Source organism: Protopterus annectens, chromosome 2.part0 (assembly GCF_019279795.1).
Source record: "Protopterus annectens isolate FY-2018-M chromosome 2.part0, PAN1.0, whole genome shotgun sequence".
Lineage (NCBI taxonomy): Eukaryota > Metazoa > Chordata > Ceratodontiformes > Protopteridae > Protopterus > Protopterus annectens.
This window is the reverse complement of record NC_056728.1, coordinates 1,434,647,520-1,434,663,018: the sequence shown is the minus strand read 5'-3', so window position 1 is coordinate 1,434,663,018 and position 15,499 is coordinate 1,434,647,520. Positions and strand designations below refer to the sequence as shown.

At 42.0% G+C, this 15,499-nt stretch overlaps 1 protein-coding gene across 1 annotated transcript in view; it reads right to left on the bottom strand.

Moving 5' to 3' along the window:
* PRSS12 (serine protease 12) overlaps positions 1-15,499 on the bottom strand; it is a 1,465,718-nt gene that overhangs the window by 121,156 nt on the left and 1,329,063 nt on the right. Inside the window, exon 11 of the mRNA XM_044061659.1 lies at positions 2,632-2,754. Within this exon, the coding sequence (XP_043917594.1) occupies positions 2,632-2,754 (123 nt within the window). The remainder of the gene's footprint in view (positions 1-2,631; positions 2,755-15,499) is intronic.

Sequence of the window (15,499 nt, the reverse complement as noted above, 5' to 3'; positions counted from 1 at the left end):
TACAAATGTATTGGAACTATATATCATGTGTATATCAAACTAAGTTTGTACAGACATGTGTGTTGAAAAGATATTTTTGTAAAGTACCAAGCTTAAAGATGTATCCGCAGTGTGCCCTGATGGAAGAGAACAGAAATGTACATACACTATTGTAACTCTTTAAATGTATATATAACAGTGGAAACTGGAATACAGGAGGTTAACTTCAGAAAAACAGCTGAAATTAAATTACTTTATGGCTATGCAATAAAAGATGATGTCTTTCAGTTTCAGTGCAGCAAGGAGACACAATGTCTAAAACTAGGGATATTTCTGTATTGTCTTGGAAGTGTTTTATTGTTTTATGACTTCCAGCATCTGCCAAAGATCTGAGGAAAAACCCTTGTCTATGTATTTTTACAGGTAGATGCTTAATGCTACCAGCTGCCATCAGTGGTTGTTTTGGGTCTGGGAAATTAGGAGTCAGGTGGCAAGAAAATGATGTCATTCTGCAAGCAATCCCAGCAGTAATATTTGAGATATTAATTTAAGAAGTCTCTGAAAGTGAGACACAGCATTCGGGATTCTGTCTTGCACCTGACCAGAACCATTCACCACATCTGCCTTACTCTTAAGTAAGTTAACTAGGGTATAATAATTCTCTTACATCCAGTTAGGAATATAGTGAAGCATAGTTTAGATGTTTTTGTTTATTTACTTGAGATGTCGTGCAATGCTTTAAATATTTCCTGTGATTTTGAACTCTGATGTCACTGCAAAACTATATTTAGCATTGTCTTGTTCTTTTATTATTTATTATTAAATATATTTAAACCTTTCATTGTGGCTGACCTTTGGCAAACATATTTAAGTTTTGGGAGTATTTGCATATTTATTTGGTGACACTGTGGGCCACTCCTAATAGCCTTGCTCTTGGTCAAACTACCATTTGTATTAATAGTAACACTACACAGTAAGATTGGACACCCTTTGTTAAGGACCTTAAAGTAGCAGATAAGGAGCTGGCTGGTGGTAGCGATAACTACCTTATAGTCTGGGCAAAAGAGAGCATAGCTAGTAAACCTGTGTCAGCCTTTCCCAGGTGTATGTTGTTGTTGTTGTTGTTCTTTCGGCTTTTCTCAGTTAGGGGTCGCCACAGCTGAACTCCGGTTCGCTAATGATTGGCAATAGATTTTTACGGTGCCCAGGTGCCAGCTCGACGCCCAACCTTCAACAAAGGCATGCCCATTCATGCATGTCTTTCGAAGGCCACTCGACCGCAGGGAGGACATGCAGACTCCACACAGAAGGCGCTCTAACCGAGAATCAAACGGGAGAACCTCTTGCTGTGAGGCGACATCGCTATCAAACCTCAAAGAGTGTGTGTCAGCTACTTGGGCAGGGATATGAAGCATTGGTTGGACAGAGAGGGTGCTGGAGGTCTTGGCTTGGCCACTCAGCTGAGATCTCAACTCTACAGCTGTGCCAGTGGGGAGTCTTACTGGGGATCTGGAGAAAGAGGGAGAATCCAGCCCCAGACTTACTCTGGTCTTAAGGGAAACTGCACTTGATACAGAAAGTTGCATCTGGAAATACTGTGTGTATACCTGTCATCCTCCAAATGTACATCCCCACTGGTGCTAGTGGTGAGGATTGAGGCTGTTTGATTACTGGTCTAATGGTGGGTCCTCACAGGCTACATTAGGAAAGTTTATGTAGAGTTTCATAAATCTTCTGTGCTTTGCCACCTATATATCTGTTGTGGGGAAACCTTGCTGTGCCCAAACTTAGTTCATAAATTCTTGAGGTCTTCTCAACCCTGAAGATATTATCTACAGGCTTACTAAGAGTTAATAGACTCAGTTATAGGCAAGACACTGAAAGGCAGTGAATGTTGCTGGCTCTTAAATAACTGACATGTCATTAAACATAAATGGCAAAATGGAATTCTACCAAAATCAGTGCCTTCAGAATGGAAATTATTTCTACTTTACTTGTCAGACTTTAATCTTAGAGCTGCCTCTCTTAAGTGCAGACTGGAAGTGGGAAGAAGCATTCTGAAATATAAGATCAGAAGCTCAGCCTTGTGACAGAAAGTGTTCAATACCAGGAGGCAAAAAGACCGAGAATGTCTGGAGACATTTTCTGCCTCCAAAATTTTCAAGCTTAAAGAATATAGCAGAAGTGCAGTCTGACACTGGCCGCCCTATCTCATGAAAATAATCACACCATATACCTGAATCTATATCATATTTTCCAATTACGATAATATGTTAATAAATGTTTTTCAACTACACATTTTCACCTGAGTACTGTATCCTGTTTAAAATGCTAATATGTGGGAAACAGCAAATAATGACTACAAAAAATATTCTGGTGTGGGACAAAAATTCACTGTAGTGTAGGCCAAAGTCAGATCATAATTGTTCTTTTTTCAGTAAGTGATACGGGAGACAGATAAGATGACAGAATATCAGTGTTCCATTAACAGCGCTTTGGCCAGTTTGAAGTATAAACTTGTACAGCTGGCTATGGGTATTGGAGTAACTATAGTGGAGAATCATCAGGGCAGACCATTAGCAGAGCTGATCTCCCTTGACTGAGAGATAAAAGTCTAATTTCACACAGAAAATGAAATAGCGAAATCCTGACCTCTTGAAGCAGTGTGCAGCAGTAAGGACCCAGCAGCTGTCTATGAGTGTGGCACCACAAAGTAGTCGTCCATCTCCATGTGAAGTCCTCAGCCTGATGGCAGCTTGCCAGGGCCAGCCACCCCTGAAAAGCAAGAAGTACTTATCCATTAGAGAAATAATTTACAGAGAAACATATGTCATGTTTTAAGTCACCATGTTAGTTCATGAAAAGCATATAACTTTATAGTATTTCTTAGACATTTTGTAATAAAAGAAAACAGTTCACCACTTTCCTGGCAAATAAACAGCAGCACCCTTCTTTATAGTGTTACTTTAAAGTCAAGCAGCCTTCATTTGGCTGGCCTTTATAAACTGTGTAGCTGTCACTATTCCAAGGACTGTGCCATACAATATTTACTTTTTTGCTTTAGGACTGTAGAATATTTTGTATGGTTTTGCTTGGTATAACAGGATTAATCTCTGGCATTAATTCCTTTAATTACCCAGTGCCAAGAAATTGAAAAGTCAGTAACACAAAAAAAAAGTTAGCACAGCTACTGCAATATATAATCTCATTCAAAGAAAGTTTTAACCTAAAAGCAAGGTGTGACCTTAATATGGATATGCAGATTGTGTCTGAGTGAAATAACACTGAATGGCCTGCTGTAAAATTCCTAGAATACATTTAGAATCCAAAAGCTGTAAATCCACTCAAAGTCTTTCTCTTACTTAACTCATTCACTGCAGTGGAGCTCAGGATGTTTGCACTGTAACTTCCAATGGGCGGAGCCTAAGCCTTTTGACAGAATCAAGTTATGTTTTCACATTTCAAACAAATGTTCATATCTCTAGAATGATAGGGATTATGCAAGCAGTATAAATGCCAAACTCTTCAGCACAAACTATTTTTATAGTGGTAGTGTCCTTTAGATTCTAGGTGAATTTTATAAGTCACAATAAACAGTAACTGTTATATTTGTAGTATTTTGTAAACCACTTAAAATATCTCAACAAACACTCAAGTTACACACACAATGTCAGCAGCATTCTATTCATCTAAATGAACTTTAATATGAGGCTAAGCAGTTCTGTCTGTCTTACTTGGTTATTGAGATATTTAAAAAAATGTGAAAATTATATCTATATAAATTAATATCATAACAACAGTTAATATGAACAAAGAACGAAAGGCAAGGCTTCCAGCTTAAAAATTAAAATGTTTTTAATCCACACAGATGATGATATACAAGCGCTTTCACTAATAGCTTCTTCAGGTGTTATAACACTTGTAAAGCTGGAAGCCTTGCCTTTCATTCTTTGCTCATTGTTGATTTTTGGGGCATTAGCTCTATCTGACAAAGGCATCTGGATTTTAGTAGTGTTTGTGCTGTTTCAACAGTTAATATCTATTTATCTACAGTAGACAAAGGTCAGATATTAACACAGTTGAGTTTGCTATTGTGTAAGCTTTAAGATGAAATCTTTTAAAACCTTGTACATAGCATGGTTTTGGAATTATTGATGCAAATGTGAACAAGCAATATTTGATGCCCAAAGGTGTCAGTAGGAGTTAACTGCAGATGCACCTGGAGGTGTCACTTGGATGTAATGAGCTACTTTAGCTACAGTTACATTACATTTTGCTGTTTATTCCAATTCCTTAACAGGTAAAGTGTATCAGGGGCAAGCCTTACAGCTAACGTATTCCTCTGCCTAACAATAATTGGTATCACAAGCAAGGCTATAGTTCTAATTTCAGTTTTCCATACAGTTTCAAATGTATGCACTTTTATTTTGTCTGCAGAACAGAGCAACTGTATGTGTACCTGTTTCTTATACTGACCTGAATAAATCTGGTAAGGTTCCTTCCACATTACTTTACTTGCTCTGAGATTTCTCTAAATGCTTCAACTAGAATTACAGAACTGTTACATTTTCATCACTGAAGAGCTCAAACAACTAAAGAAAATGCATCTAAAATCCAGAATGATCTTCTAAACCAGTAACAATTCTCTGAAACCCTTCTAAGTTTTCATGGTGTATACTGTTCTATTTTTCCCAGCCGGATAACCTTGGTTAGTTGAGTAAATTAAAAGAGAGATATTGCAAAATGTTTATTCTCTTTTTGTTGAAAGGTGTGTGATATTATAAAAAGATGATCCCTCATTGAACTTCATATCTTACATATCAGATATTCTCAGGCAGCCACATATTATCAGAACTATCAATTATATTGTTATATTCTTCTGCATGTCTTACATAAGTATAATGTACCAGTCTTTGTCATTGCTAGGAGTAACACAGAAAACACAAGTCTAGCCATAGGCACTGAATATGCAAGGTGTATATCTATGCTACTGGAACACGCCTGAAGCAACAGAAGGCTTTCCTGGGACTGGAATGGAAGAAAGAATTGCATCCTGTTGCAATTACTGTTGCATGACCTCTGGTGAATACCAAGGGCTTTGCAAGTAACAAAAGTATAAAAACTGAAGGGTAAATATCTAATGCATAGGGCATAGAATCAACAAGGTTGTATGTCCAGTATTTCTACTCATCACATTGATTCAACAGGAAAACTGACCATCCTTCATACAGATAATGACTCCCAACCATGGCCATTCTCTTTACCAAGCCCAACTTCCCAGTCCTTGTATATTTTCAGACAGTAAGGCTCTCTTTATATGGAGATTAGCATGTGGATTGCTGGTGGTCTTGGACCACTATTAACAACACTGGAGGGGCTGGACTCATGAAGGGATCAAAGCTGCAGTCCAATGATTAGAGTTGATGGGTAGGATTGGAGGGAAACAGAACAAAAGAAAACATTTGATAGTTGGATCATAGGAGATTACTGGGCTATTGGCCCTGAGGCCCTTATAAGCCTAGCCAGGAATTTAGCCCATGTTTAGATAAATCAGCACCCAAAGCCTCTGTCCAGCAGGGACACAGGTGGAATCCCAGGGGTGTATTTTCTGTTTCCCATCCAGTTATCCAGGTTGTGCTTTAAAAGGGATAATGAGGTACTCTGCTTGACATGGAGAGGGAGTCTATTCCACAGATGGGGGACTCTCTGGGACACAAATCTGTCCCACCAACAAGTCCTATTGATATCACAGACCAGGTTGAGGTTGTGTGTACAGGTTACTCGAGTGGAGCTTGACTTGCGGATATGCATCAAGGCGGGGTCTGAGATTGCTTGCTATGCCAAAAAGAGGTCACCTGTGAGGAGTCTGTATGAAACCGAGTAGTGGGACAGGGCTTTTAACCTATCTGTGTAGGATATATGTTTGAGGTCCTGGATTCTCCTGGTGAGGAACCTCTGTGGTCTCTCCAGCTGCTTCATGTACTTTGTGAGGTACATGCCGAAGGGGGCATTGTACTCAATAATTGGCCTTACAAGGGAAAAATACAGGGATGTTATGACCTCTTTGTCCCTGGATGAGATACCCTTATTTATGAGGTGGGCCATTTAAAAAGCTTTCTATACAACAGAAGCAATGTGGTGATCAAAAGTCAGGTTGCTATCAACCTTGTTGCCCAAATCCCTCACTACTGATTGTTCATAGGTTCATAGGTTCATACTAGGCTATCTGTCCTAGGGCATTTATAAGCCTAGCCAGAATGTGTTTGGCTTTCGCCACCCATTTTAAATTTATTTTGCTATGCCCTTTTTTGAGGTTAGTATACTGTGCCTCTGTCTAACAGTGACACAGAAGTGATACCCGGGGTAAACCTACAATCTCCCATCCACTCATCAAGATTCCTCTTGAAGAGAGTCAATGAGGGACTCTGCCTAACCTGGACTGGGATTTTATTCCAGAGTGAAGGGAGCCTCTGGGTTATGAATCTGTCCCTTCAGCATGTCCTATTTATTTCAGTGCTGAGGTTCAAGTCCCTCGAGCGCGTAGCTCGATGGGATTTGGATTTTCTGAGGTGCAGCATGTCCATTAATTCCGGGTTGGACATGGCTTTATATGTCAGGCACAGATCGCCTCTGAACAGGCGGTATGCCACTGAGTAGAGCTGGAGATTCTTTAACCGGGCAGCATATGGCATTTGTTTGAGCCCTTTGATCCTCTTGGTGAGGTACTTTTGGGGTCTTTCCAGTTGCTGCAGGTGTCTGGTAAGGTACATCCCAAAAGGGGCATTGTACTCAATTATGGGCCTGATGAGGGATGAGTAAAGAGGCACGATGACCTCCCCTGATCTAGATGTGAATCCCTTCATGATTAGGTGGGCTATATAAAATGTTTTTCTAACCACTTTGGCCACGTGGTTGTCAAATGAGAGATTGCTATCAACTTGGGTCCCCAGGTCCCTAATTACTTCTTCTGTACTTAATGGATTACCACCTATGTGGTAATTTGTGGGCACTTTGTTTTGCCAAAGGGATGACTATACACTTTTGGCATTTAGCTTGAGGCCATGGCTCTGGCATCAGTTGTCTGTTTCTATGAGGCCCTTTTGCAGGATGCTTGTGTCGGCTGGAGAGTCGATTATGGCCCAGTTTGCAGTCATCTGCGAACTTGGTCAGCCACAGTCCTTCCGTGTTGGCCTGTACCTCCGAGAAATATATACCGAACAAGAGAGGTCCCAGGACTGAGCCTTGTGGGACACCACTTGTAACTGGTTTGGAGTCTGACATGGCTCCAGCAATTCTAACCATGTGGGTTCTGTCCTTGAGCCAGTTTGCAATCCATCTAGTGACATAGGGGTTTATATTTAAGCTGGTGAGCTTATCTATATTGCCCGAGTGGGGTATTGTATCGAAGGCTTTTGCGAGGTCCAGGTAGGCTGTGTGGACCACCTTCCCCTCGTCAATGGCCTTGGTGACTGTTTCAAAGAAATCAACCAGGTTTAAGAGGCAGGATCTGCCCTTAACAAAGCCGAACTGGGTAGGATCCAGTGTTTGTAGGTCCCCAATATCTTTATTTATGAGGTCCATGATGATCCTTTCCATAGCTTTGCAGACCAAGCTAGTCAGGCTTATGGGGCGATAGTTTCCAGGATCCGTTGAGGCACCACCTTTATGGAGAGGGACCACTGTTGCTGTACGCCACTCTTTGGGCACATATCCTGTAGTAAGGCTGAGATTGAACAGTAGTTTTATGTTTGGGTTTAGCTCTTCTTGGAGTTCATGTAGGACGCAGCCCGGGACACCATCTGGTCCCATTGATGCTGTGTTTTTTGCTTTGGAGAGGGTGGCTCTTACCTGAGCATCTGAGATGTCAGGGGGGCAGCACTCTACTGGGATAGATATTTGCCCTTTTGGTGGGGAGGGGGGAGTTTGCACTGAACCTGTCAGCTAGGATGTTGGCAATGTCTGTGGGTTCGGTGTATTTTTTGTCATTTTGGACTAATTCTGAGCATATCTGGGAATTACCACCCAGGTTCCTAACATAACTAAAGAAAGCCTTGTGATTATCCTTAGTGTCCTGTGCAATTTTTCTCTCGAAGCTGGCCTTAGACAATTTTATGTGTGCCCGTAGTTTTTGCTAATACTGATCAGTGATGCCTTCCCTTTTTGGGATTTTGCTCTATCATTTAGTAGCTTCCTCCTTCTATTGTATAGTTTGTTTATGGCTGGGGTCCACCAGACAGGACATCTGCCTTTGGAGGATTGGGTCTTGGTTTTATTTGGGATCGCATGATCCATGCATTCCTGAAGGTGTTCATAGAATGCGTTTATAAAGGATTCTGCGGTCTGGGCCGTATTTTCCACAGGCCCGCGGGCTTTGAAGGATTCCACCTCAGTTTTGAGGAGTGTGAAATTTGCTTTAGAGAAGTTTTTCACTGTGGTTTTCTGGGCAGGGGGTGGGGTCGGGATATGAATATCCAGTGAGATTAGTTTATGGTCTGATCTTACCAGTGAGGGATACACTTCTGGTCTGGAGCATAGAGTCCCCATGTTGGTGATGATCAGGTCCAGTATGTTTTCCCCTCTTGTGGGAGTGGTAACAAGTTGTTCCATAGCATTTGAGTTTATAAATTCTAGGAACCTTTGGGCTTGGGTGTTGGAGCTAGAGTAATGCTCCCAGTCTATGTTTGGGTAGTTGAAGTCGCCCAATATAATGGTGTTTGGAGAGACCTTCATATTTTCCAGTGTTCTCAGGAAGGCTGAGTGGGGTTCCTGGGTTTGGGAGGGTGGTCTGTAGCAGGCTATAAACTGGAAGGCAGTTTTACCCACTGTTAGTTGCACATGGATAGCTTCTGATGCTTCGTGCTTTGCCACCAACCTGGAGGTGTGGGTATCTTTGATGAATATCGATACTCCCCCCTCCTTTTGTGGTTCGGTCCAAGTTTTGGGGCCGAAAAGCATGGTATGAGGTATAACCTGGTAGTGCTGTGGTGCTCTCGGGAGCCCTGAACCAGGTTTCTGTTACTGCACAGATATCAATGTTCTCTATGCTAAGGAGAGTTTCGAGTGCGTGCATCTTGAGGTTTAGACTTCTGGCATTGAGTAGCATTACTCTTAGTTTCTTATCCCTTGTGATACCTATGGAGGTGGGTTTGTCTTTTGAGCCTTGCCTAAAAAAGGCACTATGGGGGTAGCAAGAGCCTTTGCCAATATCCAAAAGCCCAGGGGTGACAGGTGCAAGCCGTCCCTAGCGAAGCATCGTGGCTTGTCGAGCATATCATCCCAAGCTGACAAGCATTGGATCCCCTTTGAATGACACCAGTACTTAAGCCAATTGTTGAAATTGATCATCTTGTCTTCATATTGTGGCATCATTCTTGGTGAGGGTAAGATGCTACACAAGGTCAGGGTCATACCGGCCTGGGCTACATGCTCAGAGAGCTCCTTTATGTCTCTTTTCATGTAGTCCAGGGAGGTACTTCTCAGGTCATTCACACCAGCATGGACAATGACTGAGTCATATTTGTACTTGCCTTGGAGTGACCTGAGTGCTTGTGTTATGTGGCAGATCCTAGCGCCCGACAGGCTGCTCACCGTGACCCTCTCCTTGTTCAGCCTAGTGAGCGGGTAGTCAGTGTGCCTGATGATAGAGTCACCTATTACAAGTGTATCAGGTGTGTTGTTTAGTCTTAAGGGCTGTGACTGTTTGGCACACTGGCTTTGTGAGATATGTGTTGCACGTGTTTTGTTTTGGGGTAGCGGCTGCTTGGGTGTCTGCTTTGGAGGTCTCTGCTGCTTTGGCAGATCTTTATTTAGAGCCTCCGAGTATGTTTTTGTGTGATTATGTGTTTGGTTTGCTGTTGTGGTAGGTCTATGTGAGGCTGGAATTGTAGTGAGTGTGGTTTCCTTCTCCTCCTGACTGGTTATGCCAGTACTGAGTTGAGAGAGCTTAGCCTCCAGTTTGGCTATATGGTTGCATCTTTCACATGTGTTGGAATTTGTTGGGAGGAGGAGAGGGTTGTCTGTGTACATGAGGCAGTTGTAACATTGCCTCAAGATTCCCAGATTCACCAGCTGGACCGGAGAGGAGATTGACAACTGACCTTTGGACATGCTAGAATAATATTGGGAATTCCTTAATAATTGAAAACCAGGGCCATTGGGGAGTGAGGGTGTAGTGCTTTTAATTTTTAGTGCTGACTTATATAATTGCTTTAGTGAGCAAGTGTCAGGTAACTTAAGTGCAATGTGTTACAGGTAACTTAAATGCAAAAACGACAAACAGTAACTTTCTTTCAAGTGAAACAAGGAAATAAGTACAGTAAGCAATGCAGATATCACTAGTGATCCACAGAAGCGCTGAGAAGCCGCGTATTAGGTGGAATTAGCGTTCCAGGGAAATAACAAGCAAACAAACAACAAGCATATAAACAAAGCTAGATTCAACAGGCCTGGATCTAGTCTATGCTACAGCAAACACGGTGTACCAATTTCAGTAAGATGCAGTTCAAATATTCAGGCACTATAAACCTTTAACCAGAAATTCCCAGCTCAGAAGGGCAGAGTCCAGCCTCTTCTCCCACAAGAGTGCAGACCACAAACCTTCTTAATGTAAAATAACTGGCCTGAAGCCCAAGTGCTTAAACCAGAACTAATACACTTTAAGAATAACAGACACTGGGCTCTCAGTCAGCAGTTCCCAACTTAGAAGGATGAAAGCTACCTGTCCTGCCACCACAGTGCATGCCACAAACCTTCCTAATGTAAAACAACTGGTCTGAAGCCCAAGTGCTTAATCCAAAAGACTTAGAATGATAGCTACACTTTAATCAAGTTACTACCAAGCAGTAATAAATACAATTGAATACTTTAGAGAATGCCTGGATTAGTGCTCAAGTTACACAAACAAAGCTAGATCCAGCAGGCCCAAATCCAGTCTATGCCACAGCAAACAAGGCGCACCAACTTCAGTAAGAAGCAGTTCAGATATGCATGCACTATAAGCCTTCAATCAGAAATTCCCTTCAGATTGTGTACTTAAGATGTTGTTATTAATGTGATGATATGTGGGGATGTCATTCTCTCCAAAGGAGATGATGCATTTTTTGGCATTCAGCTTGAGGCCATGTTTCTGTCACCAGTCATTTGGGTAAGACCCTCTTGGAGGGTGTCCACATCACTTGGGGAATTGCTGACTGCACCCAGCTTGCAGTCATATGCAAACTTGGTCAGCCATAGCCCGTTGTTTTTTTCCTGCACCTCAGAGAAGTATATCCCGAATAACAGAGGCCTCAAGACTGATTCCTGGGGTACGCCACTCTTTATGGATCTACTGGTTGAGGTGGCTTCCCCTATTTTGATTGGGTGAGTTCTATCAGTGAGCCAGTTTGCTACCCATCTGGTAACATATGGATTGATGCCTAGTTGACAGAATGTATCTATTATGCCCGAGTGGTGGAATAGTGTTGTAGGCTTTGGCCAGGTCAAGGTAGGCGGTATGCACTGTCTTTATCTTGTCCATGACTTTGGTGACTGTCTTAAAGAAGTCAACCAGATTTGACAGACATGACATCCCCTTGACAAGGACATATTGTCTGGGATCGAGTGTTTTGAAGTTGCCAATGTCCCTGTTAATGAGGTCCCTGACAATCCATTCCATGGCCTTGCAGATCAGGCTAGTTAGGCTGATGGGTCTATGATTTCCCAGATCGGTGGATGCTCCACCTTTATGTAAAGGGATGACAGTGGCTGTCCTTCACTTGGCTGGGACAAAGCCGGTGCTCAGGCTTTGGTTGAATTGGGTGCCCAATGGTGCTGCATGTTCATGCATGAGTTCCTGTAGGATGTAGCCTGGGATGTTATCGGGTCCCATGGAGGCTGTCTTTTTTGCCTTTGAGAGGGTAGTGATGACCTGCTCCCTAGAGATGAGGGATGGGGGGCAGGTACTGGGGATGTCCTGATTTACTGATGGGGGGACAGAGGGGAGAAGTGTTTGTTGAATCTGTCAGCCAGCAGATTGGCTATATCTGCAGCATTTGTGTATGTGTTGTCACTGACCACCAGTTCTGAGCAGATCTGGGTGCTTCCTTTGAGACTGTGGACATATGTGAAGAAGGTGTTATGATTGTCTCTAGTAGATATGGCCAATTTGAACTCAAAGTTGGATTTAGAGGATTTCACTAGTGCTCTTCTTTGCTTGCTAAGGAGAGATTGCTCCCAATTGGGCACCTGCTACTTCTTGGTCCTGGACAGCAATGCTTTCCTTTTGTTATATAGTCTATTTATTGCAGATGTCCACCAGACAGGTTTACTCTTCCTTGCAGAGGATTATTTTGTCCTGTCGGGTATATCTGATTCCATGTATCTGTAGAAATACACGTATAGTGCTTTGGTGTAGTTTTGGATATTGTTGCCAGTTCCTACAGAGGGGGAGGGGGCTGTGAAGCTCTTTATACCGTCCCTCAGGAGGTTGTAATCAGCTTTGGAGAAGTTTTTTTTTTACCTTAGCTAGATGGGGGTCAGGGGTGATGGTGACTTTGAAAGTGATCCCTTTATGGTCGGATCTTACTAGGGGGGATGATGCTGTAGGGGTGCTGCAGTGGTTACACATGTTGGTTAATACCAAGTCCAAAATATTATCACCTCTTGTGGGGGTATTGACTAGCTGTTCAAGGCATCTGCATTGACAAAATCGAGGAATCTCTGGGAATTTGTGCTCTGGCATGAGTAGTTTTTTCCAATTTATGGTTGGGTAATTAAAGTCACCCAGGATCATGGTAAAGGGTTGACTCTTGATAGATTTGAAGAGGTCCAGATAGGTGGTGTGGACATCTTGAGTCAAATTTGGGGGCCTGTAGCTAGCTATGATTTGAATAGAGGTCTTGTCAATGGTTAACTGCACCTGGAGTGTCTCCTGTGCATCATACTGTTTGACCAGCCTTGAGGTGTGTGTGTGTCTTTGATATATATTGAAACCCCACCTCCTTTGGCTTTGCTGCCCACAGTTTGGGATCTGAATGTATGATAGGATGAGTAACCAGATAAGACTAGGGTGCTCTCCACAGCTTTGAACCAGGTTTCTGTGACAGCACAAATGTCAGCATCTTCCAGGGTTAGGAATGCTTGCAATGAGTGCAGTTTCATGTTTAGATTCCTAGCATTTAGCAGCATGACCTTTAATTTGCTTTTTGTTGAAATTTTTATGTTGATAGTATTGACCTCATGACTTTTCCGAAAAAAGGCACTAAGGGGAGACAAGGGCCTTTGCCAGAAGCCTGAAGCCCAAGTGAGACAAATTCAGGCCATTTCTAGCAAAGCATCGTGGTCTGTTGATCATATCTTCCTAGGCTGTCAGGTACTGGATCCCCCTGGAATGACACCAGAAACTAAGCCAATTGTTAAAGTCAATCATTTTTTGTTTGTATTGAGGCATCATTCTGGGTGATGGTAGAATACTGCTTAAGGCTAGGGACATACTGAGGTAATGCAACAGGAAACTTGACTGCGTTAGGTAGTAAGAAGCTTGAAAGGTAATATGGCAAAAAGTTCCTTAGGTGTTTGTCAGTAGGAATGTAATAAGGCAGCACAACAGTGAATTTAAATAGTGTTACTGTGTAAATAGACCTCCTGTAGGCAGTAACTGTACCCTAAGTAGCTGGGTGCAACAGCAACAATGATGAAGGGTTGTATTGGGAGAGGGAAGGACGCACAGGCCGGGGCTGCCAGTATTTCAGACAGGACACTTGTGTATGAATGAAGTGTTTACTTCAGCTGAGGACAAAGGCAACTGTGCACAACATCACCAAGATGGACATCCTTATGGACATACTTGGAAGCTAAGTAGGAGGAGGAGGGGGGGATGCCGTGAAGGAGTGAAATGACATGGTCAGCAGAAGATAGGTAATGGACAACAGCAAGGCAATGACAAGAAGGTACAAGCTATATCTCCCTTCTGTGATCATGGGCAATGTCAGATCGCTTGACAACAAGATGGATGAGCTCATACTGCTGGTCAAAAATAGAAGGGAGTTCCAGGAATGCAGTTTAATGTGCTTTACTTGAGACATGGCTGCATTAACAATATACGTGAGTTGAAGTTCTGTGCTAATTATGTAATGCGGCAGCAGTATGAAATTTTCAGGGGCTTGCCAAACCCCACATGCAGTAACTTAGGTTTTATTTTCTATCAGTTGAAAGCCTTTGACTTATTTGTAAACATCTGGATTTCTGTCTGTTGGGCAAGTTTAATACTAAAGATTTGTGCTTCAGTCTGATGCATTCAGTCTATTGGTGTTCAGCCTTAATTCCTTTAAAATAACATCATAGAAATAGAGGAATAATACTAGGCAACTGATCACCCCTAGGCTATAAGAGCTGAGCTATAAACACCTTGACACACTAAAAGTTCTTGCCACATAATGCCCACCCCCCTAATCAAGCAGTGCCATATGTAATGCTTGTGTACATTTATGTCTACCCATCCAATCATCAAGGCTTGCCTTAAAGGCAGGTAAAGCAGACTCTTCTTGACCAGCAGTAATAACTTTATATATGCCATGAATATATTGGGTTAGGAACCTATCCCACAGGGAAGTCTTGTTTATTTGTTAGTATAAATGTAGGTTCCTAATACTGGTGTTTGTCAAGCTACTGGTTTTGTGAAGAAATAAGAGGCCAAACAGGACTGTGTCTTTTATGGCTCAAAAAGTGAGACATGGATCAAAGTCTGCTGTATATTTGCCTCTGTATCAGTGCTAAGAAGCATTTCTGTTTTGGTCTTTTTTTTAGATTTTGTTTGCCATGGTAGTGGTGAAAAATGGAAATAATTCTATTCTATCTTGTGGAATCTCACTATTTGAATTATATAAATCACTTCAGATACGTCCACCTGAAGGGGCTAACTGCGACTAGTTGCAGATTTTTCTTTTCATGTTTCTGATGATTAAAAAAATGATATGTAATCCATCATACACGTCTTGCTTGAAACCAAACCTGTGAAATGTTTACCTGCAGGGCTTCATCTGGCTTTGCAAATATTAATCTCAATGAACTTATTGTTGTTGATTAAAATGTCCCAAAATAAATGCAGTCTCAGATCCTGAAATATGCAGCCTGAATGAATGCCTTACTACAAAGAGGTTAGATTATAAATAGGAGTGCATTATTCTTTACTGCAGCTGTGCTCTTAAATTTCAGCTTGAAGAATCTGTAGGCAGAATACAGAAGTCATTATAAATGGTTGGACATGTATACTCTGGTCATGAACTTTAACTAGTTGCAAGGTATCTTAAGTGCATATAAAAGATCTTGCATCACTAACTGAAAAGAGTAGTGAAGTTCCCTGGTGCCCTGGCCAAATTTCACCAATTCATTACGAATACTCACCTTGGGTCTCCCCTGAAAAGAGGCTATTGGCCTAGTGGAACTAACTTGGTCAACAAAGTGTAAATAAAAAAATAATCTAATTAAGTTTATTGTTGTGCACTGCATGCTGTGATGCAGACTTTAGCCGATTCACTCCATCTTC